Consider the following 25,694-nt stretch of genomic DNA (forward strand, 5'->3'; position numbering starts at 1 on the left):
TATTTTTATGAATCTTATGGAAAATATGCAAATTGTTTCCCGTTTTTGTTGTTATTTATGTCAAATATTTATGGATAATTTATCATATAACTCACTAGTTATCACCTTGTTACGTAATGGTACCTAAATTTTATTCTTTTGAAAGTAGTCAGAGGAAAAACTGACTTTTCTGCTTGTTTTTGAGTTTGCATGGTGGCACAGTTTAGATGTAACAAGTGGTAAATGAGTCGGATGTTGTTGTGCATCATGACGTCACAATGTATTTTTATGTCAAAAATGTGATCAATTAAATATTTTTATGATGATTTCAAAGACATATAATTAAGAAGTGTTAAAAAAAACCGTAAATTCATTCGTTTAAATTTCCTAACGTCTACACGCTTCTTCTACCTTTGGCATGAACAAGTATAAGTGGATGCTTTAGGGGAAATGCGTTAATAAATAAAAGAACACACTCAATTCCCTGCTGTTCTGAATTAATAATGAGCCTACAAAAGACCAATTAAACACATGATTAATGCCATAATCTATATAATTGCAGGCAATAATTCATTGAGAGTTAATGATAGCAATACTTAAAATTGATTCACATGGGGTCGTTTTAAACAGTGGTGCTTCATTCTTTTTATGAAGTTTTTTTCAGAACTGCTAAAAATGTTATAGTGGATTTTTTTTCCTAAGGGGAAACATAACAAAAACAGCCTTTAATTTCATGTTTGGTAGATTTTTAAGCGTTTATTGCTTTATAGTTTTAAACATTGTATGGGTCTTAATCATTGAGACATGAGAGACTTCGACTCCACCGGTTGGCTTCCTCAGCCTGACAAATATTTATCATTTTATTAATTCTGCAAGAATTTAATATCTATGACAAAACAAAGCAACTCGTTTTGTGTGTCTGAAGTCTCACTTTGAGGTTCCCTCTGCCAAAAACTGCAAATGAAACTAGAAATGTAGTCAAGATGAAAAATGGCATATTAAACATTAAGGATGAAGGAATAGCACAGCAATTATTTCTGCTCATATTTTACTGGAAACACTTAGATTCGTTCATCCATCTTTTTATGTGTCTGAGTCTTTACACTGTTTCTCTCTTGCTTATTCTTGAAAAGCATATATTTTACGCACCTTTCAGGTCTAAATATATTTATTATTTCTGCTCCTTTTCTCCATTCTTTTCATTTTCCTCTGCTATAATCCAGATAGGATGGGACATTATGGAAGAGCAGGGTATAATAAAGCCAGATATTTGTCTTACACTTTATTATCGCTGTTTTTACTAGTAATTTAAGTTCTATCATTTAATGTCATTGTTGGAGTTCAGCTGTCTCTGTTTCAGTTTGTAAAGTAATCTAGAATGGGAACCAGCTTTATGATGGTCACCATCTTTATAAATTTTGTAAGTGAAAACAAAGTAAAAATCCATACAACGCTTACTTCTTTTATCAAATTATGCAACAATTGGACAAAAAGGAGAAAGAAAATCAAATAAAAACAAACACAATTACATAAAAATAACATAGGAAATATAAAAAAAACAAACTTTTTTTGTGGGATTATTTTCTTTTAATTTCTGGGATTGAAAAAGTCCAGAGAAAAAACGTTGACAGTATATGGTTTAGAGAGAAGCGGGCCTTAAAAATCAAATCATAAATTAAATTTTACCCAATTCTACAAAAGATTCTACTAGGGTGAAAAGAGACAAAAAAACACAAATATATAAACTGAAGTTTATTCTCTAAATTTTAAATAAAAAAAACAAGAAACAGAATTTGTATCTACAAATTGCATCTAGATATTTAGTTTAGAAACTATTATGTAAAACAGCAAAACATAATGCACAAGTGCAATATCATCTATTAAATGTGGGGAAAAATTCCAATAATCAGCTTTTAGATGTTTGATTTTTTATCAATAAAACAAAAACAAACTGTTTTTCATAATGTTTTCCTAGAAAACCAAATTTTAGGTGAATATAATTATAAAGCATTTTCTTAAATCTTAATGTATGATGAACAGAGGTCCACAGCAGACATATAAATAAGGCGATGGAGGGGCGGGAGAGGCTGCCTCAGTCGTGGTTTTGGCTGACTGCTCTTGGTTTTCTAGTGTCTCACTGGGGGACATGAGATTTTCACACACACATGCTGCTTGCTTACACTGGCACTTGAGGCTGGTACAGTATTACAGCACATTACTGTCTCTATTTGGCACTGTTTACTTTGTCTCATGCCTACTCATATAAACACACATGAATGCAACTTCTGACTACACAAGCCAACCACAGGCACCATGGGAATAGACTACTGGCTACTGGCAAAGCTGGTGCTGGTCTGAGTCCAAGATGAGAGCTGTAAAGGGAAACTGTCAGAGAACTTCCACCTAAAAAAATATTTAGGGTTGACTTTAGCATTAAAAATAAATTACATTTAATTTGGAATGCAATTTCTTTTACTCTGACCTATTTATGTATCAACATAGGTGATGATTTTTTTTTAATTCTGCTAGGAACTTTTTACATGTAACTTTCAGTAGAACAATAATTTGTAGTATGATTATTAAAATAAAGGGCCTAAAGCACACATTTCTGTCTACAAAGGTTTATGTGAAGGGACGGTGTGGACATTCTGTCCAATGTTAAAAACGCAATTAAAGGACCCACAGCAATGATGTAAGTTAACCTGTTGCTGCTTTATTACACAACTGGTTTCCAGTAAAGTTGGAATTAATAAAAATTTTGCCATAATTTTGCTCCTCAAAATCAGAACTAAAAAAAAAAGATGTGAAAATAAGAGATTAGAAGAGAAGGGAAGCAAAGGAGGGCAGTTGACATAAGGGAGTAATGATGTACGTTTCTTACCATTTACAGTGTAATTTCTGGGTCCACCAGTGTGTGTGAACACGGTTCCGATGCCATTCTGGTTCAGGTGGTAAAATTGTATGATTCCATTTTGACGAGAAGGCTCAGACCAGCTCACGCTGAGGGAGGAGGGGCTTAGAGCTTTTACGACTGGAGGCAGCACCCCCTCTGGGACTCCCTGAACTGTCACAGCCATCACCTGGACACATCCAGCAAACACTCCGAAAATGGAAAGATCCAAGACAGGATGCAGCAAACAGATGGATTTCTGCAATAGCTGTGTACACAGTTAAAATGATCATAACCCTCCAAAAAAATGTTTGACTTAAAACATAAAACTTGTTGCAGTTTAAAACTTTTAAAATAATATACAGCTTCAGATGTGGAAACTAAAAGTATAATTTTTATTTAGATTGAAATTTAAAATATGACCACTCATCACAAGCAAAAATAAAACATAAACTAGGTAGGTAGAGCTCAGTCAAAATGTTGTGTTACCAAGGATGACCATCCCATTGTAAATTCCACACGTGGTTCCTGTGAGCCTCTGTGAACGCTGGGCGAATGTGGCGCCCACAGAATCACAGGGCAATCTGCTGCTAATGGCAAGAGGGATATCCTGCCTTAATAGACTGTCACTAGCACTTCCACCAGCTGTCCCACACAGTGCTACGCAATTAGAGCACTGCTACAACAACCGAGGAGACACACGGGCGAGAGTGCACAGATAAACACACACAGGTACATACAGGTGAACGCACGAGCAGAGGAAACAGCAGCAGCAAAAGACGATAAAGAGATGCATCTGAGGCAAAGGACCAATCAGGGAGTTCCTCAATGTTAATTCAAACCCGACTTCATGACTTCTAATAAAGTAACCCTAAAGGTTACACACTGGTTGAAAAAAATACTTGGAGTAATTATTTAAAGTCCCACTCCAACTATATTTTTTCCAACTGTAAAAGCATTTCCAGTGGTATTTTAATTATGACTATGCAGTTTTTAGTCTGCAGAGTCTGTATCAAAACAGAAAAAAGTACACATTTATTCCTACAATACATAATAAAATACAATATACTTTTCTGCAGAAAGGCAGGAGCTCATCAGAAATTTTCCTCTGGCTTGTGAGCAGGACTGTTAGCCAGAAGTTAGCGCTGCTAATTTCCCATCATTCTTTTGTTTACACACTCTTTTGCTAGCTTATAGCACTTCACAACTTGCTAACATTAGCAAGCAACTTTGGAGTTAGCAGCCGCACAGTTTTAAGACAGAAGCCAGCAAAGAAAAGGAAAACAAAGACGTACGTGGATCTATTTGTCGACGAGTGGATTCCTTAGAATTGTGGCAGAGAAGGAATACTTTGACCCGCCCAAGTCAGTTACTACTTTACAAACCCAAACTTTTTCAAACCATCTGCTACTGATCCATCACGATTTAAATAAAGACATATTCAAATGCAGTTTTAATCAGAAATTCTATTATATTTTTCTACGTTATTAGATAATGCTAACATGTTAAAAACACCCAAAAGTTAAAAAGAAAGTTTTTTTTTTTTTTTTTTCTCCTCGGGTCGAATAAAGTAATTTACATTTATTTGTTTGGCAGTCAAAAAATTGAAGTCAGAGACAACAGAAAATTTGAGTAGTGAAGTTATTTTTTTGTGTGCAATATTTGAGCTTTGAGGACTTTGTGGTTTAGTTTTTTTTTTCAAAAAGTTGTTCAGGTTCTTCCATTTTCCACTGAAGAGTTTAATGATAACTCTGATTTAGCAACCGGTCTCTTGATTTAAAAGACTGGGTTGGGTTTCATAGTTCACTAATACCTTGAACACAAAACCCAAAGGCATAAAAAGGGCATAATTCTAAAGTTGCACTACAGGTGATACATTTTGACACAATAGAGTTTGTTAAATTGAGATATGAATGTAAGACACCTCAGACAGCAGTTTTTGTGAAAACGTACATAGTTGCTGGACAGTGGAAAGCGTAAAGATAAAAGAATTTAGGAAAGTAAAGCGATAACTGTTGAGACAAACGGGGAACTGAAACGTTGGGATCAAGCAAATGACAGGAGACAAATGGCAAAGAACAGGGCCAAAGGATTGGAAGTCAGAGGAGGACCAATCGCTCTTCTTCCTGCTCTAAGTGACCGACTGTATTACATCAGCACCTTCTGTTGTCACTGCAGGCGTGCACTTGTGTGCGACTGTGTGTGTGTGAGTGAGAGAGAGGTAACTGATGCCAGGTAATTGCAGTGGTGTATTAGGTTAGTTCAAGTTATCCCATAATTGGGACTGTTTGGCCAATTTTCACTGGTGTACAAACTAATACATCTCACTCCTTTTCCAGCCTCTACTGGGAGTGTGTGTTTGTGTGTGTAAGACCAGGAGTTAGGCAGAGAAACATGGAGGGAAGGGATTGAGTTTGTGGTGTGGGTGTGTCTGTACTCTGCCTCAGCTAAATGGACAAAGTTTGTAGTCATGAGAATCTGAAAGTTCAAGTTCTGCTCTTTGGTGCTTTACTGAGAAAAATGGTTTAATAATAAAATCAGCTGCAAAATTTTGTCATGGTTTGTTGCACGTTTGGGAAAATTTTTTTTATTTATTCTGAAACAAGCATTCGGGCTGGTTTAAAATAAATAAACAAAAAAAATAAATAACATAATTTAAAAAAACAAATCATAACTATGTATAAATTGTTTTATCTAAGACATAGTGCATCAATATTCTAATTACTAAAATAATCCGAGAACACAGACAATTTTTTAACTTTTTTAAACATTTTTTGCGAGTGAAATAAAAGCTTTTTTTTTAATTAAATGAAGTTGGAGCTAATTTAAATGTAGATTTGCACCACTTAATCATGTAAAACCCACTACATAAAAGAATTGACAGAGAACTTTAGTGTCTTGGAACTAAGATGTTTTTTTAAACCCTTTGATGAAATCATTTAAAAAAAATGCAATTTCATTGTTTATGACATTATAGATGGTACCAATTATAATACATTGGAGGATTTAGTAAGTTTATGCTCACCACAATGTTAGTTTATGATGTAAAGTATTTTGGAGTATTTGGGGAAAAAATTACCTTGTTTACTCACCGTCTCAAATTTGATACACACATCTTTAATAAGCAGCAATAACAGCATTATAAATAATTAATTTTTAAATATTTTACATTCTGTCAATACAGATTATAGCATACAATACAGAATACATTGTGGAAGGTAGTCATTTATAAAAATGCTAAACAATAAAAGAATTATTCAAACCATGAAGTTTAGAAAATTATCAAAACTTTTCCTGCCAAATGTATTTTTAGAGTTTTCATTTCAGCAATTATTTTGAAATGAGCAGGAAAAGCCCCTCTACTGCCTCTAGTGGAATGATTCTGAACTACAGGACAGAAAACATTGAACAATAATATAATATCCAAAGGAAAGTTTGGATCATCCTTTAAGATAGGGGTCTAAGAAATATGTGTATCAAATATGATATTAATGGTTTTATAGGTTTCATAAGAAAAGATGTTTCCTGCTATTTAAGCATTTTAGATTTTATTTTAGAGAAAGACACGCCAAAACAGAACAACTTGTTTCTGTTCTGGTAACATTTGCTTCACCTAAAGCATAGGCACTTTTCCTTCAGGACAGTAAAGTATATTTGATTATATTTGATTGATTTGACTCCAACTTCACTACTTTAACAAAGTACATCTACATCTTGTTGTCTCTACACGCTTTGCATTTCACAGCACAATTCAAAATGTATTTACAAATGGCTTTACAAAGGCTAACAATCAACTTAATGTTCAATCAACCAGAAAATGTTATTGTCTATAACAGACTGTGCTCATCAAAACCATCAAAGCCCTGAAAATGGTGAGTGTTCACAGTATTTCTCTTATAGATAACTTGCACACAATTCACTTGCAATGTCAAGATTCATCTTTCATGATATCGCCGTTCCGAGGATTTTTTTGGTGCAATTTTGCATGTTTATTTTTTTAACAGAGCAGTGTGTTCTGCATCCTGATTGGCTGTTGACCTTGTCGATCAATATCCTCCGTGGCGTGACTCCTGTACGGAACGCGTTCAGCTTACAAAATCTTCATAAATCTTTGATCGTGAGCAGATCTTTGTTTTCTTTCTATAATGTTGGCCGCATATTCCTGCAAAGGTTTGAACTTTGAGAATTTAAAGAAGACAGAAAAGTGTGAAAATGTTCATGTCTGTGTGAGAAAAGTGTATAAAGTGTGTAGGGGGGAATTTTACACCCTTAAACATCTGTAATATTTTTTTGTAGACTTCACCGATTGCAAGGTATTTTTAGAACGTGGCCGCTACCCATAATGCTTACTGTCTAAGATTGTGAAATTCAAAGTTGAATGGAGTAAAGAAAAGTAAGTCCCACAACCTTCAAGGCATTACAAAGTGTGTCATTGCATCATCTTTTATCACATCCCAGAGAAGGCCCTAGAAGTCTTACCTTTGTGCTGTCAGTACAACCGGCCCGATTACAGGCCCTCAGCTGGTAACCGTATTCCTGTAAAGGCCTGATCCCACCAACATCAGTGAAACTGCTTTCATCTCCACGGTAACGCTCCTGTCCGTCCCTCAGTATAACAAAATGGGTGATCCGCCCTATAAATAAATAAAGAAAAACCCTGAAATCTTTGCATTTGAAATGTTTCTAAAATTCACTTAATTTGATTTATTCTCAAATGAGAGTGCTGCTTGCAAAGGTACAACCTTTATTTTTTAAGGACATACTAACCGTTGGGTCTGGCAGGAGATTGCCATTTTAACTGGATAATGTCGTCTCGTTCACGGAGGCGACTCCAGCGGGGCGGAGCCACACCCCAGGGTTTGTCTTCACTGGTTGTCACTGCTGTAATGTTACTGGAGCTCCGACCAAAGCTGTTCCAACCTCCAACTCTATACTCGTATATCGTGAAGGGCTCCAAGTCAGAGTCTGTATCAAAACAGAAAAAAGTACACATTTATTCCTACAAAGCATGCAATAAAAAAGCTAAATGAGGTGAATTGTTGCTTCAATAAAAATAATCAATTAATTAAATAACCTGCTAAAATATTTTCAGTTTTGGAGAAATACATATTACAGAATGTATATTTCCTTCTGGTGATTTACAATTTTAAATCCTATTCCACTGATTTAGGGGTTATGGGAAACACTTAGTTCTGCTTCAAAGACTTATTATACTTTTAATAAAATTGTACAACAAAAAACAAAAGTATGTAAACTCTCTTTAAGTATGCAAATTGTAAAAACCTAAAATATTTTCCACTTTCTCATGGAAAAAAAAATGCTTACAAAAGAAACAAGTTTAGATTTAATACACAGAAGTTCTAAAATATTAAATAAAGGAAAACGATGCCACACTTTAGTCCACATAACAGTTTTACGTCTAATTCTTAGGTGAAGATGGTGGGTGTGCATAAAACTACTGCCACTGGCAAATAAAACAGAACAAAAACAAAATATAATTTTATATTTCCATTAAAAAATGTCAATAACATCATTTTTTTTGCCTGGTCAATTAGAATCACAAATTAATTTGACATTTATTGTCTACTGGAAAAAAAATAAAATTTTAATTTACATTAGAAATGATCTAATCTAAGTATTGTCATTTTTAATAAGTTTCACCTAAATACTAATCACTGTTGAATGTTTCTGCACAATGAGCCTACTACATTATCTAATTTAGCATTTTTAGATGAAAAACATTCATATAAAAGTGAAAATAATTTATTAAATTTGTATTTCTTATAGTGAAATTTTTTTGTTTTGGCAATTTAGTTTTTTCCTTTGTTTAGTTAATAAAAAAAAAGCAAAATTTTTCATAAAGTACCAATTTAAGACCCAAGAATAAACACTGAATAATGATAATACACATCTTCTTCACCAAAAACTAATTTTTATTTAATGTAAGAACAGACTTGTAAAGGAAATGTTTTAGAAATAAACTGTGCTTAAAAAAGGCAGAATAAGAAGATGTCAAAGATGTAATTTATTCCAACAGACACCAGAAACCTCAGCGGTTTAGAGGGAATTAGACCATACGGCCGTCCTGATCCCTCATTGTGTAGTCTCCCACTTAATCAATATTTTAAATTATGAGGTTAGTGAACTATTTTCGTTAACAAATGTCATGCATTACTCCTGTTGTTGTGCAATATTTTTTTAAAAACAAACATTTTTTAAACAAATTTACACATAAAGGCTTCCAAATAAAAGATGAAGACTTTCTTTTATAATACGTTGCATCCAGTGTTGATGGGTGTGATCCTTCTTTGTGCGAGTTCCTCCCAGCAGCATAGTATGATCAGTTTTAGTGTGTATATGTACGTGCGCATGAGAAACATCTGGTGTACGGTGGGTGTCGACAGCTTTATGTGCGTCTGCCCAGATGGTGTCACAGCTTCACCAAGAAAGTCTTATCTTTCCCACCTCGTGCCACACTCTAAGTAATCAAGCGCATACACAGAAGTCGAACTCTGTACTCAACATAGACGCTCACTGAATGTACTTACACCAAAAATTCTGTATACAACCATCCAAAACGTGTTAACACCTAAAAAGAGATTTATTTTTTTGCTAAATAAACTAAGTTAAACATGTGGCCCCACATTTAAATAACGCACACCTGCTCTTACTCCCACTGGGCTGATAAATTGCAGGGAATAGTGAAATGGCATCTAAATACCCATTTCAAAGTTTTAATGACACATGGCATCAACTGAGTTAGCTTGTAACAGCTTCTAATATACTCAGCAACAGCTGTCCTGCTGTGTGTGTGTGTGGTTCAGAATGTGTGGAGGAAAATGTGTCTATGAAGCCCCTTGATTGCTCTGGCCAGCACATTTAAATGCAGCTCTCTGCATACTTCCACGTTCACTGAGCCCTGCCGTACGTAAATGGCTGTTCTGTGTTAGTAGCTCCTCATCTATCTGTGAAGGACTGTGGACGGCCTCTAAAGTATCGGCACAGCTCACAGTTAAAGAAAAACATTGGAAATTCATAAACTACCAACTACAGAAGGAAATAGATATTTTAAAAAATAGCGGCTAATAGATTAATATTTAAATTTAGAGTTGACGTTTTATTTATTAATGAAAAGCTTATATTATTGAGATGAATTGGGCATCTTTTTCTTGATGTCTTTATTTTCAAACCAAGGTATAATCTACAACTTGTTATGTGATTCGCTAGACAACCCTCATTCCATTAATATTCCAATTTTTTTAATCATTTTTTTTGTGTCTACTTTCATATTTTGTTTTCCCTTTTTGCATGCAACAGACAGCCTAATATTTTGATTGACAGAGAGCGTTAATCCATCTGACCCTCCCTGGGTGCAGTCCAACCACATTCATTCTATCAACTTGAACCAACAAGAAGGCCACAACAGAGCTGGTGAAACTCTTGCTGTTAAATTGTGTCTATACACATCAAAAGATTTCTTTCATCTATTTCTTTTCAGCCATTCAGTCACACATCTTCCATCATTATGTCGTATCTGGACTCGAAAGGTCACATGTACTGGTTTGCTTAGGAACACTTATTGTGTTCTTACAGGAGCATAAGAAGGTGGAAATATCCACACAAGTGATGCTAATAGTTTAAACCAGGGGTCCAAACACTATCAGAGACGCATGATTTTTTTTTTTTTTTTTTCCTCAATCTGGCAGATCGAGACCGACATAGAACGTAACTTTTTATTCCATCTTTCTGCAGTCAGAGCTGTGACGGGAGAGGATAGACTATTTATAGGTTTTATTTTTAAAATATTTTTAGTATTATTTTTTTCTGTGAAGATTACAGAAATTAGTTATTTTAAATTTGGCTATGTGAGGCTTTCTGGAAAACCATAAATGTTTATGTTTAGACACACAGATTTTCTTTTAGCCTATAAACCGACCCCGGCCCCACATTAGAGAAGTAAACAGCTATGTGGCCCTCACAAGAAAAAGTTTGGGGACCCCTGATTTAAACTGAAACTCAAACTATGCTAAACTTCAAATTAAATTACTTTTTAATTTTTTTATATAGGAATTGGAATAATTGAAATATTAGTAACAGATTGATATAATTTCCCCCACAGTGTTGTATCGTATTGTGTCCTTTCTTATCCTTTCGTATCGCGTCTTACAGTATCGTTTCGTTCCCTACAGTATGGTATCCTACCGTACTCTTTCTTTTGTATCTTATCCTATCCTTCCGCATCATATCCTACCATATTGTATCATATCTTACTGTACCATATCCTATTCTATCTTATCCTACCCTATCCTATTCTATCTTATCCTACCCTATCCTATTCTATCCTACCCAACCCTACTGTACTGTACTGTACCCTATCTTGCCCTACCACACCGTATCCCATCCTAGCATATCCTTTCTTACCCCGCTGCACTCTATCCTATTATCTCATCTCATCTTATAAAACGTTAAAAAGGGAAATTATATTGTCTTTGAAAAAGTTATTTACTTAATATTTTTTCTAATAAATCTTGAATGAGGTTGAAAACATTAATTTTCTCTTAAAAAAATACAGCTGTGCTTCTTAGAGAAGTATTTAACAGAAGAACTACTATAGAAGGTGAAATCCTGGCTGGTATGAACGGATGAAGCCCAATGAGACATTTGTTTTGTGATATTGGCTTTATAAATGTAATTAAATTGAATTGGTTAAACTTTTGTGCCATAAATATTAGTTGGAAAGTATTTCTTATGGGTCGTTCAAAGTATGAAAAAAAGACTAAAAGAAAATAAATTCTGATTAGAAAACAGACAAAAACAAAACTGCTTTCACAAACGTTCACAAACAGAAGTATACTGTATGACTTACCTGTATATGACTGACTGCTGGCATCACCGCTGTACACCACCTCCTCAGGGGATGGGCAAAGGCTTCCCTCGGATGGCACATGCTCAGTGTTACTGTGACTGTATATGTCTGCTATTTTGTAAGTATTATTTCTGTTTGCATGCACTGACAGGCCTGCAGTGCGAGTCCCTTGTATTTCGCTGATAAACGGCGAGTGGGGCATGGATTGTGTGTCAATCAGAACCCATGTGCAGGCAGTCAGAGAAGGATCAAGGTCACAGGAGCCACAGTAAGCTGAGGCTGCTGCGGCGACAGGACACACCGAGCCCCGCAAACACTGATGCTGCAAAGAGGCGATGAGGAAGATGAGGAAACAGAATTTATTAGCATCAGTAAAGTCATAGGAGGTAATCTCATGAGCAAACCTCTAACTAAGAGACATTTTTAGAAGTTTCCTGGAGTATTGTCTTGTGTTGTGTATTCTTAATCGTCTACTTACCTCTACTGTAAATAGATGCAAAGTGTAGCAACACAATTTGTGTAATGCTGTGTGTGTGTAAGGTGTTTTGAACAAGGGCCCTAATGACATCATTAGAGATAATGAGTCCCTACCTTTTGTCCCTGATTGTGTGTGTGTGCATGTGCATCAATGTGCCATTTCACGCTGAGTTAGCAACACACAAACACCACATGACCCGAGCTGATGAATGGAAGATGGGTCTGTTCACCAACTCCTGATGCGGCACAGAGTGAGTTTGAAAGAGAGCGTGCGTTAAAAATGGTGTCGAACCCAAACGAACCCCTGCTCTGCCCTTTTGGTTTACATCCTTGAGCAGAATATCTGCTTTGGAGGGCTTGTTAATCATGCTGCTTCTGTGCGTTTAAGAGCATCAGGACAGGTTTTGACTGGAAGAAGAGTTTGTACGGCATCCCTGTAATTATCTTTCACTCAAAAGTTCTTATTTAGTGGTCATTTTAACTGTTTGGTAGAAACATTTTACCCTTGAGGAGTCAGTTTGCTTAAACAGTTTACAAACTTTGAGATTTGTGTAGCATGTTCTAAATACTGCACAATTTGCAACTTTTTATTGAAGAATTAGTCTTTAAAATATTTTTGAATATCCATTACATAAAAGATATATTCTACCTTCAATATATATCAAAAATGTCAATGTAATCTTAAAACATGCTTAACATTTTAAAAAATAGGTAAAATTTTGAATAAATATAAGTGCAAAAGTTATGTGAAATAACAGCTAAATCTAAAAAGACGATAAATTTAAGTAAGATTTCTATATCTCTACAAATCACCTATTGAATTTCTGCAGCAAAGACACATACCTGTATTACCAGGCCAGGTGTGGCCCGGTCAGCGCACACATGATGTTGGGGGTCAAATCCAACCCCACTGCAGCATTCCTCATCCTGATGTATGACCGTTGACCCACAGCACTTCAATGTCACTGTGGCATTGCCAGCAGGATGTATTATGGGATATCCGTCATTGCCCAAACAGCAAAGAGAGGTTGAGGAGTTTATGTACTCTGTACCACAGCAGATAAAGCCTGAAAGAGAAAGAAAAAGTGTCATGATAGTTCTTTTCATGCGTACTGTTGATGTAACTACAAAAAAAAACATTTGTTTTTAAAGTGAAAAAGTGAGTTTCCGACATAATAAAACATATTTTTTAAATTTAAAATGACAAATTATCTGTATTTCTATAGTAATTCTCCTGCGCTTTTCCGTCCGTTTTTCGGTACGCAAAAACTTTCAACGATTTAAGTATTCTTGGTATCAAAACATTCAGCTGGTTCAGAACATTGTTGCTTGCGCTTTTGGAATTCAAACTTTAATATGTTCAACTACTAGGTTTTTAAGGTAATCTGGAGTTTAGCTTTTATTGTTAGCAACATGCTATCTGTTATTGGCTCATTTAGACATTTTTCCAGTTTTTTATGCCAATTTGGAGTTTAGCTAATATTTTAGCAATATGCTAAAACATTTGCAAAATTGTACATTTTTCTAAGTTTTTTTTGGCTAATTTGGACTTCAGCAAATATTTTAGCAATATGTTAGCGGTTTTTGGCAAAATTAGAAATTTTTCAGTTTTTTTAACGACAATTCAGAGTTTAGCTAATATTTTAGCATTATGCTTGCTGTTTTGCCAATTTAGACATGTTTACATTTTTAGACTAATTTGGAGCTTAGCTAACATTTTAACAATATTATACTATATAATACTAGCTGTTTTGGCAAGATTTGACATTTTTCCATTTTTTATTGGCTAATTTAGCATTTAGCTAATATTTTAGCAAGCTTTCAGCTTAAGCATTTTCAGCAATCAGTTTAAGTGTTTTCAGCTATTAGCTCTTCCATCTTCAGTAGCCACATTTACATGTAGTTTACAGCATTCACATTTTAAGTAACTTAGCATGAGAATTGTCGGAATTAACTAAAGATTTGTCAAAATTGCTTGAAAAGAAGTAAAAAAAATCCAAAAGTTCATCCTCTATCTTTTTCATATCATTAATATCTTTATTAATTATTATTATTTTTATTTTTTTTGTCAAAGATTGTTGGCTTCCTTCTTTTGCCATCTCCTCTCAGAAATGTAAAGCATAGCGTCTTATTCCTGAATACCAGCTTTTCACCACAAATGTATAGCTTCTTCCTCTCTGTACAACCCAGCATAATAGTAGCAGATTATGTCCCACTACACCTTAAGTCCCCTTTTCCATCTCTACTAACCGATCTGCACAGAAAAAAAAGTATTTATGGAGTGTTGAATATCCTTCTGCATATTTTCTTATCATTCTCATTCATAACAACCTGCCCTCCTCTGTCCATCCTGCGTATCTCTTATTTCCTCCCATATTCACGGCTCAGAACCAACGCTGGTGCTGCCGGATGTGAGTGCAGGGGAAGAGAAAGCGTGTTTTTCTGAGAGTTGCCATTTCTGACAGTGATAGGTGAAGTCTGTTTGTCAATGTATCACTTTCAGCAGCAAGGTGACATTTAAAAATACATGATATCACTGTACTGCTCAACAAATGTTGTGCAGCTTTACATTACATTTAGAGGAGGTTTTCTTACTATTTCTATCAATTCCAAGTCTTAGACTGGAGTAACTTGGCTTTCAATAACTGATAAAAGTGCAGAAGTGGCTACAAAGTAGATGCAGAGATTTCTTGACGGCAAAACAATGTTAAGCATGGAGAAGCCCTGAAGGGGAATAGGCAGAAAAAATATTAGAAAAACAGAGGATTTATAAATAGACAGATAAGCCAAAAAATGATGTGTTAAACTAGTGAAACATGTTGAGAGCCTTGGGAATCCTTTAAAGTACCACTAAAATTTCTGTAACATTTTACAAGACATGTTCAGTTGTAATTTTATATATTTGATCACTTAATACATAACAAAGATATACCTTGAGGCACATAGATAATAACATTGTTAATAATATTTCCCCTTAACATTATGCATTCTAATTTAGTCATCATTCTTATTTTTTACAGCTTTTATTGTTACATTTTTAAAGTTGATGAAAAATAAATATTTTAATTTGTCAGATGGATATGGTTTTACCTCCCTGGTGTAAAATATTTTTTTAAACAAATCCGTGTCATTTTATAATTAATAATCCCTAGAAATGTGTAAAAACATTTCCATTTGTTTTGCTTTTTAAACTGTCGTGATCTAGAGATCAACAGGTAATTTGTTGATGTGATTTGTACTTCAGGGCCACCGTAGTTCACGAGTGAATTGAGACTCTCGCTCTCATGTAGACAGGGGTCATGCATGATATGAACCTTTGGCTAGAGAATCAACGGTTCCAGATAGAGAACTGGCAAATTTATACCGGTTGGACAGAAATTCTGAAGTGCCCCTCCCACTGCGGTGCCCTTGAGCAAGGCAAGGCCCTTGAAGGAAGTTCCTCAGAAGCCACAGGTGGAATTGTGATTGTTTTCAGCAGTTTTACATACAGTATGTATTCATAGATTGTCTACTATGAACAGAAAGTACAAAAAGTATAAAAAAAGTAAAATAACAGCAAAAGTGCACATTCAGAAACATTGCTCACTTCACAAATCAGGGTCAGTACTCGGAAAAGATGTCCGACCTAAACTGTGACATGATATCACTGACTCTGAAACATGTAAATGAGTGACAAAAAGCCCAAAGTTACCATCCTGAGTCCTTCTCTGCCGGTACCGCATGCTGTGCCTTGCAAGATGCCGCCCTGGGTGGCTGCAATTCTGTCCACACCTAAATCCAGCCCTGCTAAGATTTTCCCCTGCACTGGATTAGGGCTTTAATATTCAATAATGCTGAGTCAGCAACTCCCTGCTGTGACAATACATCAGAAATACAAATGAGCATGAAATGGCTTGACTAAAAAATGTGCTTTAATGATGGCAGAAAGACAAATGACACTTTAATGAGCATCCACAGTAACAGCTTTTCTTTTTTTTTTTGTTAAAGTCTGGTGTTTAGAGGAAAGCCTCATTGTCTTGCAATTAGTTTATTGTAAAAATAATCTACATTTTATGAGTTATTTAGCAAATTTATCCTAACAATGGATGACATGCTCATCTGTGGCACCATCTACTCCCAGCTGTGGTGCCCATTTTATTTGACAGCAGACATTAAACACTAAGTCACTTCTCTGTATCATGGCCTTAGCCCTTTAATGAGGCTGCAGCTAGTTATGGAGTGATAAATAACTTATTGTTTCACACTCTAATCGGTATTCACACTTTGAGCACATTAAATGTTGTTAATTTAGGCAATCATTCCACTTAAAGGCCAAATGTGGAGACTGGCGCATATTTTCAGCCGCACCGTTGCAGTGCATTATAACCTCGGCACATCCATCACATGGTCCAAGTGACAGGCGAACGCATTTGTATGTGATTGGGTGACATAAAGGCAGTGTGACGGCTGCTAACTCACTTAGCAGCGGCAGCTGTTGTGGAGCGGGGTCTTGGTGGCCAATTGCCTGAACGCTTTACTTCAGCTTTACTGACACAAAAACAAAGAGCTGAACACGTTTGTAAGACAGTTTGCCACTCATCCATCCACTTTTTAGTATCCTCACTACTACTCCTCTTTTTCATAACATTATCTCTTCAAGTTACAAGAAATTGGTTCTCCATTAATGTTTTGTTTGTGTTGAAGTTCCACTCTAATCATCTACTGTAAAACGGTTTCTTTTAATCATGATTATGCTGTTTGAGCCAAAATCAAAATACCCGAGTCATTTTCAAAGACAGTTTCTGCAGCGAGGTAGTAGTTCGTAACCTTGGGCTATCCGGTCTAGCTCCGGTATGGACGCCGGAGTCTTTACGTAACTTGAAAACCGCAAGACGCACTCACACTGCATCCAGTCAGGTCCGAACTATCCAGCAATCTGCATCTGCTTTTTGTGAAGTTGGGGCTTTTAACGATCTAAACAGTATATCATGCGAGCGAGTGTAAAATGCATCCAGCACATTTTTTTAAATAAAACCTATTTTCCGCTGTATTCACTGTTTTCACTATGTTGTAAACATTATGTCATTGTGACAAACAACTTCGATCTCCCCTACTTGTTACACAATACGTGTAACACAGTCAAATATGTACATTTAAGCCTATATACGACAAAAGTATTAATACAAGTTCTGTTTTTGCCCATTGTATGAAGACGAGTTGCATGAAAAAAAGTGTTATGGATATCATTTAAAATAACGGCGGAATGTTTGTTTACTCATACTTCCAGTATAAATAGGCGGGTTATTCCATGAACATACGTGAGTTTGGAGTCTCGCAAGGACTGCAGCCATCTGTAGCCAATGTGAGTCATCTGCTGTAACTAGACCGATCCAGCTACCCGCACCAAAGGGTCTTGCAGTGTGAGGCCAGGGTTAGAAAATCTCTGAGTTGTAGGCAGGACTGTTGGTGCCAAGTAAGCCTTCTCCCACTTCCAATCTTCTCTTTTTTCACCCTCTTTCCTGCTAGCTTAAAGTTGCTCAAACCCCTAACCCAGGGGTCTGCAACCTTTAACACTAAAAGATCCTGGTTCTTATGGACCAAAACTCAGAGAGAGTTGTGAAGTTTCACCTCAAAGTTAGAAAAATACACTTTATGTTTTTGTGGCCATAAAGCCTTTCATGTATAAAATATAGCCTTGAAATGTTCTCTCCAACTGAGTTTTTCTATGTAATAAATTTAACTTCTTTTATTTTAACAATAGCACATTCAAGTGCCTTTCAAAATAAAACATCCTGTGTTCAATCAGATCCTCCAGCTGCAGCAGATTTACTTTAATTAAAAATACAAAAACAAGAGATTTTCTATCATTGACTTTTGTGTTCCTTAATCCTTTTTCTTCTTTTACTAGTGAAAAAAATATGACAACATGAGTGTAGAATACAAATTATTTTAAAATCTATAAATTTAAATGCAATAAGATAATGTCACTGATTTTATAAACCAGTCTGACAGTAGATTAAACCTTTTACCATCATTTTAATCAGTTAGGCCTATCTTAAATGTCAAAAATCTAAACATAAATTAATTAATTAGTAAAGTTTAAAGTATTCATCAAAGCCAAAGAGCCACAATGGAGAAATAAAAGAGCTGAATGTGGCTTCAGAGCCTTAGGTTGCAGACCCTTGCTCTAAACTAACAAAAATGGCGAACAATATCAGAGATATCCAGATGTACAGTTTTGAGCCAGATGCCAGCTTAGACGAGAAAAAGACAATCTATTTCTCTGTATGAGAATGGAACAGAGCAGGGAGCACATGGCTTGTCTTTTTAAGTTTTAGTTCACACCTACAAGCTTTTCCAACATAATTTTCTTGATTCACAGCGATTTTAAATAAAGAAATACTCGGAAATGCAATTCTAAGTTGATTTATTTATACATGTCTTCCATCATGATAAAAATGCCACAAGAACACACACAAAAAAAAATTTTTTCATTGGAGTGGTTCTTTAAACATTAGTTTAATTTACTTGTCTATATAAATAAATGTATTTTTCAGCTTAATTTTATTTGTATACATTTTTTTTTTTACTTTTCTTTCACTTTTTGTTGTATTTTCAAATCTTATTACAAAAAGCAGGTACAGAAGACAAAAACCATCAGTGGCTTTGTGACTCTCTCTACTCCTGCCTTCCCCATACGTTACTCTCCATTCGTAAGGTCCACGACTTATTTACAGCTTCACAGCTAATCTTCTTGCATTCAGCAGAAATACAATCTCTAATTTTCTAAGCTCTGTCTCACATGCTTCCAGATTTGTGTTAACAACTTTAGTACAACACACCCTCGTTTCCCATTTCCCCGTAAAAGCTGGTGTGCGATTTTGCACACCCGCAACATTTCATCGCACACATTTGTTTTCTCTCTTCCACCACAGAAAGCTTCAGCTCTAATCTTCAGATTTACGCAGGATTTGCATACATTCGTTAATAGCGTCGGGAGCAGAACATCAACACAAGGTGCTTAGACAACGTGAATTATTATTAGGGTTTCAGTCATTCCACTTAATGATAAGTCAATATTTAGCCCTGCCAATGAAATAGATAAAAATGTGTGTTGTGGATTAAAGTTATCCAAGCTCTCTAGGAGACCAAAACCCCTCCACAACTTTAAACAAACTAAACACTTTTAAATACCTGAATATATTACAAAGGGCATGAAACAAAGTGAGAGCATACAGATATTTACCTAAAAGCCTTACAGCCCATTTCACTATTGTACTGATTACTAATAATCTTCTCGAAAGCGCACAGATACTGCATGTGTAACAAACTTAACCAACATTACTTAAAATGACTTCGGCTGAAGCTTTCCACACATGAACTCTTTGCTTGAAAAGAAGAAAAAACTGTGTGTGTTTATAAGTGAGTGCACATGCAGTTTGTGCTCCACAGAGGCCAGAGTATGTGTCATGTCGGGAAATGAAATCACAGTGGATTGACTTTCTCACACGGAGCGCAGAGTTCCCCTGTGGACACACACATGTGGGTTGCTAGTGCTGCCGAGCAAACACATAATCAAAGACACACAGGAACTCTTTTCCCAGCTGACTGGTTGTCTTCTTGTCTTTTTTTGTATCATTTTTTTTTTGCTTCATCTTTAATCACAGGAATATTCCCAGCTGTGTGTAATGGTCACATGTGTGCGCTTGCTTCTCAAGTGTGTGTGATTGCCAGAAGATTTTGAGTAGTTATATTGTCACCACCCAACAGGGATTTACTAAAAACTGAGACACAGAGAAGTTTATGTTTTTAAAGAGTTGTGAAACAGAGCAAAAGTTAATGTGATGTGAACAAGAAGAGTCAAAGAAGAGTCAATAAAACTGATGGAGAATGAAGAGATTCTGAAACTTGATGGACATTTATAATAGAGAATTGGCAATAAAAAAATCTCAAGCATACTGACATCACAAGTACTGAGCTCTTTACTTCTGTCATTGGTTTGAAAAATTCATTACTAGTTTTCCCAACATTTATAGACAATAAACTACTATATTTCAGGTTATATGTTATCAAACTAAACCAAGTTGCAGGTTTATGTCACACACTGCAGGACTACCCAGATTAAAGTACATCAGTAACTGATATTTATACAAGTCAGTGTTTAAACTGACCTCAACTGTTTAAAGACCTACTCCTATGAAAACTGTGCTTTTGTTGTTTTTAAAGGTGTTCTTGTGGCATTTTTCCCAAAGTGGAGGACGCATATTAAACTTAAAATTGTGCTTCTGAGTATTTATTGATTAAAAACTTTATAAATGAAGAGCAGAAAAAATGTACTTGGAAAAAGCTTGGAGCTATGACACTCCAATGAGCGGGCAACAAGCTCCCTGCTTCAGGCTGACACATCCACTTGCAGACAAACAGATCCGAGTACGTCTTTGTTTTCATCGTCCGAGCTGGCATCTGGCTCAAAACTGAATGGCTGGATACCTCCAATATTGCTCGACATTTTTGTTGCACCGCTAATGTTAGGTTGGGGGTTGTGAGGGGCTGTAAGCTGTGAGCGTGATAACAGATGGATGATGGGAAATGAGGCTGGGCTCACTCTGCACAGATACTTCCACCCACAACTCAGAGGTGAATTTGTGTCTTTTTTTTTTTTTCCTAAGGCAGCCGGAACAGGAGAACATCAAAATGCATGTCTCTCTTGCACATGCGCACATCCAGAAAGGGTGATATTGGTCTGTGTCTAACAAGCATTTACACAATAAAATAGCAAACACTAAGACAAGAAATTATTAAGACAGAAAAAATGTCCTTATTGATAAACCATCTCTCATGGACAATATCTAAATTAAAATAAATAAACTTAATATTTCCAGGCTGCAACATTAGACAGAGATGTCCTCGGTTGTTTTTCTACTTTTAGAGAAGATGATGGGTTGAGGCCAATTTGGAGAATTTGAGACTTGATTTTTTTCTTGGAGTTTTATCCACTAATGATATAAGAAAAAGTGTAAATATCCAGATGCTGCTCTGCAGCCTACCAGTCCACTGTAGTTACAATGGTGTAAATGGTAAATGGCGTACAGTGTTTCCCCGCTTATTCGCGGTTTCACGTATTAGTCAGTCACGTGACTCTTCCGGTTCGTCGTAAAATCTCTGACAACTCAAGATACTTGTTTAATTTTTTTAATCTGAAGGAGGTGCTGCGCTGCTGAGGTGTATCTCTGAACAGCATTGTCTCCTCGAGAGCGCCCCCTCCTCTATGGAGAAATGGCATCAGCTGACTCAGAAGTGGCTGAAAAAAATGCTGATACGCTGAAGAAGATAATCGCCGAGGATAATTATAATCTGCAGCAGGTGTTTATTATTCAAAGAAGGAGGAAGCACGTGCTCCTGATTTTAAGACTCAGAGTGACACTCCTGCTCTGCGTCATAAAGTACACTGTCGCTGTGGCTGCTATGTAGTCATTTGTTTAATCAGAAAAATGCATTTTAGATGCTGTAAATAAACCACTGTCAAATGACCTTATCAAGCAACTACTATCCAACTATTCTGGTTGATCACGTGATGAAGTGTAAGACAAAAACGTTAAAAAACAGAATTAGAATATTAATTCACAAAGTACAACTCTTGTTAATTATTTATACTTTTAAAAGCTAAGCTAAAAAGTATCCAACAAGTAATTGAGGAGTGTTCATGAACACACAAACGTTAACATGCTGTTTTAGCATCTGTTTTTGTTCTAGACACCTTTTTTTTTAAAGCAAACCTAATTGAAAAGTCATTATCATAAATACATTAACAGACAGAAAAAGGTCTTCCTGTGTTAAGAGAACACTCAATCTTCCAAAGAGGCCAAATGCTGCCGTTTAAAACGTTCGGCTGTTGACCACTCGCTACCCATCAGCGATGAGAGGCTTCTGCCAATGATTAACATCCACTCAAAGGAAAATAAACACCAGGAAACAAAGTAAATTTGCAATTAAAACTATAACAGAAAATGCAAAGCTGTGCAGATCCTCACAGAAATGTGAGCAGTGCACATTTACATGCACACAGAAAAAAGAAAATTGGGAAAGGATGGATAAACTGACTTTAAGTAATCTGTACATTTGCACTCACTCTTTCACACAAACTCCACTTTCACAACTGCACCGGGCTTGGACTGAGCTAGCTTAACTACTGGGATAATTTCCCTCCAGCAAATGGTCAATGTGCCCTTGAAAAACATATTTGATTATTACTCCCCCCCCTCTCTCCTTTTTTCTTTTAGCATCATCACAGCCATTTTCATCACGCACTCTGATGATGGCACGGCAAGGCGCGTTAAGATAACACCCCGGCACCGCCAGGCTTTTAACACTTAAACGGTGAAAAGGGATATTCAGATTTGTCCTTGAACGTTTGGATGGGGCCTGCTGGGCTGGGACAGAGGGAGGGAGCAAGAGAAGGAGTTAAAGAAACGCGCATGTTTTCAAGATACACTCACTTTCAGGGAAGAAGTGAGGCTGGAGAGCATTACGCTAGCACCCGCAGTGAGAGGTGGTGTCGCTGGGGTTGAAGGGCAGAGGGAAGAGTTAAAAGAAATGGGATCCTATCAAGAAAAAGTGCATTAAATATGAGCAAAGTAAATAGAACAGAGACTCTGGAGGCACAGAAAGGCCAGACGCCACACCTGTTTTTATATTTTTAAGTTTCATTAAATCACAATTTTGAAAGAAAATCTCACATACAAACTAAAACATCAAAGAAAAAGAATAAATATTAAAGTAAAAGTTGGTTTGGAACTGCTGGAGGACTAAACCGATTAGCAAAATGACAAACAGAATGAGTGAAAATACACCTTAATTACCAGAAGGGAAATGTCGTTTAAACAAAAAACATTTGTAAAATATCTAGAGGCACGAAGGAAATGATTGAAGCCACTTTACGATGTTAAAAATATCCAGGCAGCACAAAGTCAGAAAATTACTTTAGCTTAATGTAAAATATATTTCTCATCAAATCACGGACGCTTTATCGGTACAGTAACTGTTTTCAGTGTTATAGTATTTAAATAAAGTTAGAAACAAGTGAAAAAAATATGTAATAATCTCAGTTTATTCTGTCTTTTAAACAAAAAATTTCAAACAGACACGTGTATTATTAAAATTACAGTATTTAAGCAAAATAAAGGCTTATATATTGCCGTCATTTTGAAACGGCAGTTTAAATATGTATAAAAAACTATTATTTTATGAGTCAAATACTTACATTAATTTACCAAACTATGTATTTTCCTGTCTCCATGTACATAATTAAGCAAAACTTAACACCGAGTTTATTAAAGATCAGCAAAATATCTCTTAATTTGGCACTTTAGCTTAAGCGTATATGTCTAAATATGATTGTAGGCGGGTTTATGAATCAATTCTGGTGTGTTTGTGTGCGTGCACACATGTGCGCACAAGCTGGAATGTGTATCTGTTGCCAGACAGCTGTCTCCTGGCATTGCTGTTCCCCTGCAGTGTGTGTGTATGGTTGTTGACAGTGTGGATGGTAATGTGTGATAGATCGCACTTCAGGGACACCGTAATCACATCAGCCTAACCTAGTCTATCAGCTGGACACAATGGGATACCCTTCACTCCTCCTTTAATCTGCTCCATCTAGCTCTTCGCTGCTCTTTGTTGTTTTCTGCTCTCCTGCTCACTTTCAACCTTTTAGTTTGCAGCTTTTTCAGAGATTTTTTTTAATAGTGTCATGATTGTGATTATTTTATTTAATATTTTTGATGCATGAGTCATTATGTAAGTTTTACTCTTTTGTTATTCAGCTTTGCATTAGTGCTTCCTAAAAAGAATAACCTTTTTCTGCATTTTAGGTTGCAACTTTTTTCCTTCTTGTATTAAATGTTTCTAGAGCCTTTTCTGTGCTCTGGACAAAAGATGAAATCCCTGGACATGTTAGAGGAGGGAAAAAAGTGAGTGGTTGCAAGGTTGCAGTACACCCTTTAAGAGGTGTAGCTGTACTGTTGTGCTGAACAGACCTAAATCAGACGCTTGAGTTGGGGTTACAGAGCCGGCCTCAGGGCTCCCCAACAGTCGAAGGCACGCAGCGAATGGCCCTTAGCCTTTCTACCACCGCTAGCACCACAATCCATCACACCATATGTTCTCAATGGGGAAGCTAATGCTACTGACTGATGAATGAATGGGGGTGTATAATAGGAGGAAGGAGGGGGGTAAGAAAGAACGTATGGAGAGAGAGGCTAGGAAAAGTACCAAAGGAGATGGGGGGGATGGACAAAAAGAGAATATATATATAAAAAGAGCAAATTTCAAAAGTGTGAGATGAAGGTGCGGAGCCAATGGGAGGCCTTGACATATGACCTTATTACACGCTCAGCTAGAAATGATGAAATACTATTATAAAAATAAGCAAAGGGAATTAAAAAAGCTTTAAAATCAAAAGAAACAACTTATTTACATAGAAAGTGTTAAATAATGAAGTGTTTCTTGAAGATGATAAGGTGTTTGAGAGCTCTTTTTTCACTACCATGCACACATTTTTGTCTGTAGATATTTTGTGTGTGAGCCTTTGTTGATAGTTTAATGGACAACTATAGACCTGCCCATATGGGGCCATTGTTTATGTGTGATGAATTGAGTCCACGTGTCTGTCTCTGGCATTCAACACTAAGCAAACCCTGCCCAGGGCACCCTGTTGACTCTGTGTGTGTGTGAGTGGGGTACTTCTACATGTCTGGAGGTGTGTATGTGTGAGAGAATGAGGGTGTATTTCTCCTGCTGTGTGCTTGGCAGTGCCCTCAACAGTGCCATCCTGAGTGTGTTTCATCATCATCTGCCATGACAAAGATATCTAATGACACACACGTACACCGACACCCACACATAGACGTACGCAGTCCCATCTGTGCCGCGGTATCCGGGTGCTTTGGGACGCTGCGGGAGACGAGGACAGGGAAACGACCCCACGATCCTACACCATGTGTCTTCCTCTCAACCTTCTTCCTTCCCCTGCTTTCTCCTGTCGTTTTCTACATCCTTTATTGCTCTTCCCCCTAACTAGACCATCAATTAACTTTTTACAACAAATTATATAAACTAAGTAGGCTCAAAAACTTATCCAAAAATGTTTAAGCAACCATGTAAATGTATAACTGGGTTTTCCATTAATTATAGTCTTTAATCATGTTTAGGAAACTTGTTATAGATCTTAATTTTTTTACTCACCTGGAGTGTCTTTGTACACCTCCCCACTCTCTGCATTTCCGCAGCACACCAGGGCATCATCTACAAGCCGGCCTCCACAGCATTGAACCCCATAGCCATCATGAAGGCTCCCACTGCAGCAGAGCTGGCCGCCTGTCATGGAGTAAGGAACCCCCCCACAGCATCTGTCACCCAGCCCCACAGAGACTCGGCCCTGCAAGTGGTCAGGACAGCAGTATTCATCTACAAAGACAAGGACAGATGAAGGAAACGCTTGAACAA

General features: G+C 36.4%; 1 protein-coding gene across 1 annotated transcript in view; it reads right to left on the minus strand.

Annotated features, from left to right (window-relative positions):
- Positions 1-25,694, minus strand: part of ush2a (Usher syndrome 2A (autosomal recessive, mild)) — a 191,137-nt gene that overhangs the window by 40,631 nt on the left and 124,812 nt on the right. The window contains exons 62-67 of the mRNA XM_024295925.2: positions 25,434-25,655; positions 13,056-13,279; positions 11,736-12,057; positions 7,637-7,834; positions 7,349-7,503; positions 2,861-3,059 (exon numbers count right to left, since the gene is read on the minus strand). Of these exons, the coding sequence (XP_024151693.1) occupies positions 2,861-3,059; positions 7,349-7,503; positions 7,637-7,834; positions 11,736-12,057; positions 13,056-13,279; positions 25,434-25,655 (1,320 nt within the window). The remainder of the gene's footprint in view (positions 1-2,860; positions 3,060-7,348; positions 7,504-7,636; positions 7,835-11,735; positions 12,058-13,055; positions 13,280-25,433; positions 25,656-25,694) is intronic.

This window comes from Oryzias melastigma, linkage group LG3 (genome assembly GCF_002922805.2).
Source record: "Oryzias melastigma strain HK-1 linkage group LG3, ASM292280v2, whole genome shotgun sequence".
Classification (NCBI taxonomy): domain Eukaryota; kingdom Metazoa; phylum Chordata; class Actinopteri; order Beloniformes; family Adrianichthyidae; genus Oryzias; species Oryzias melastigma.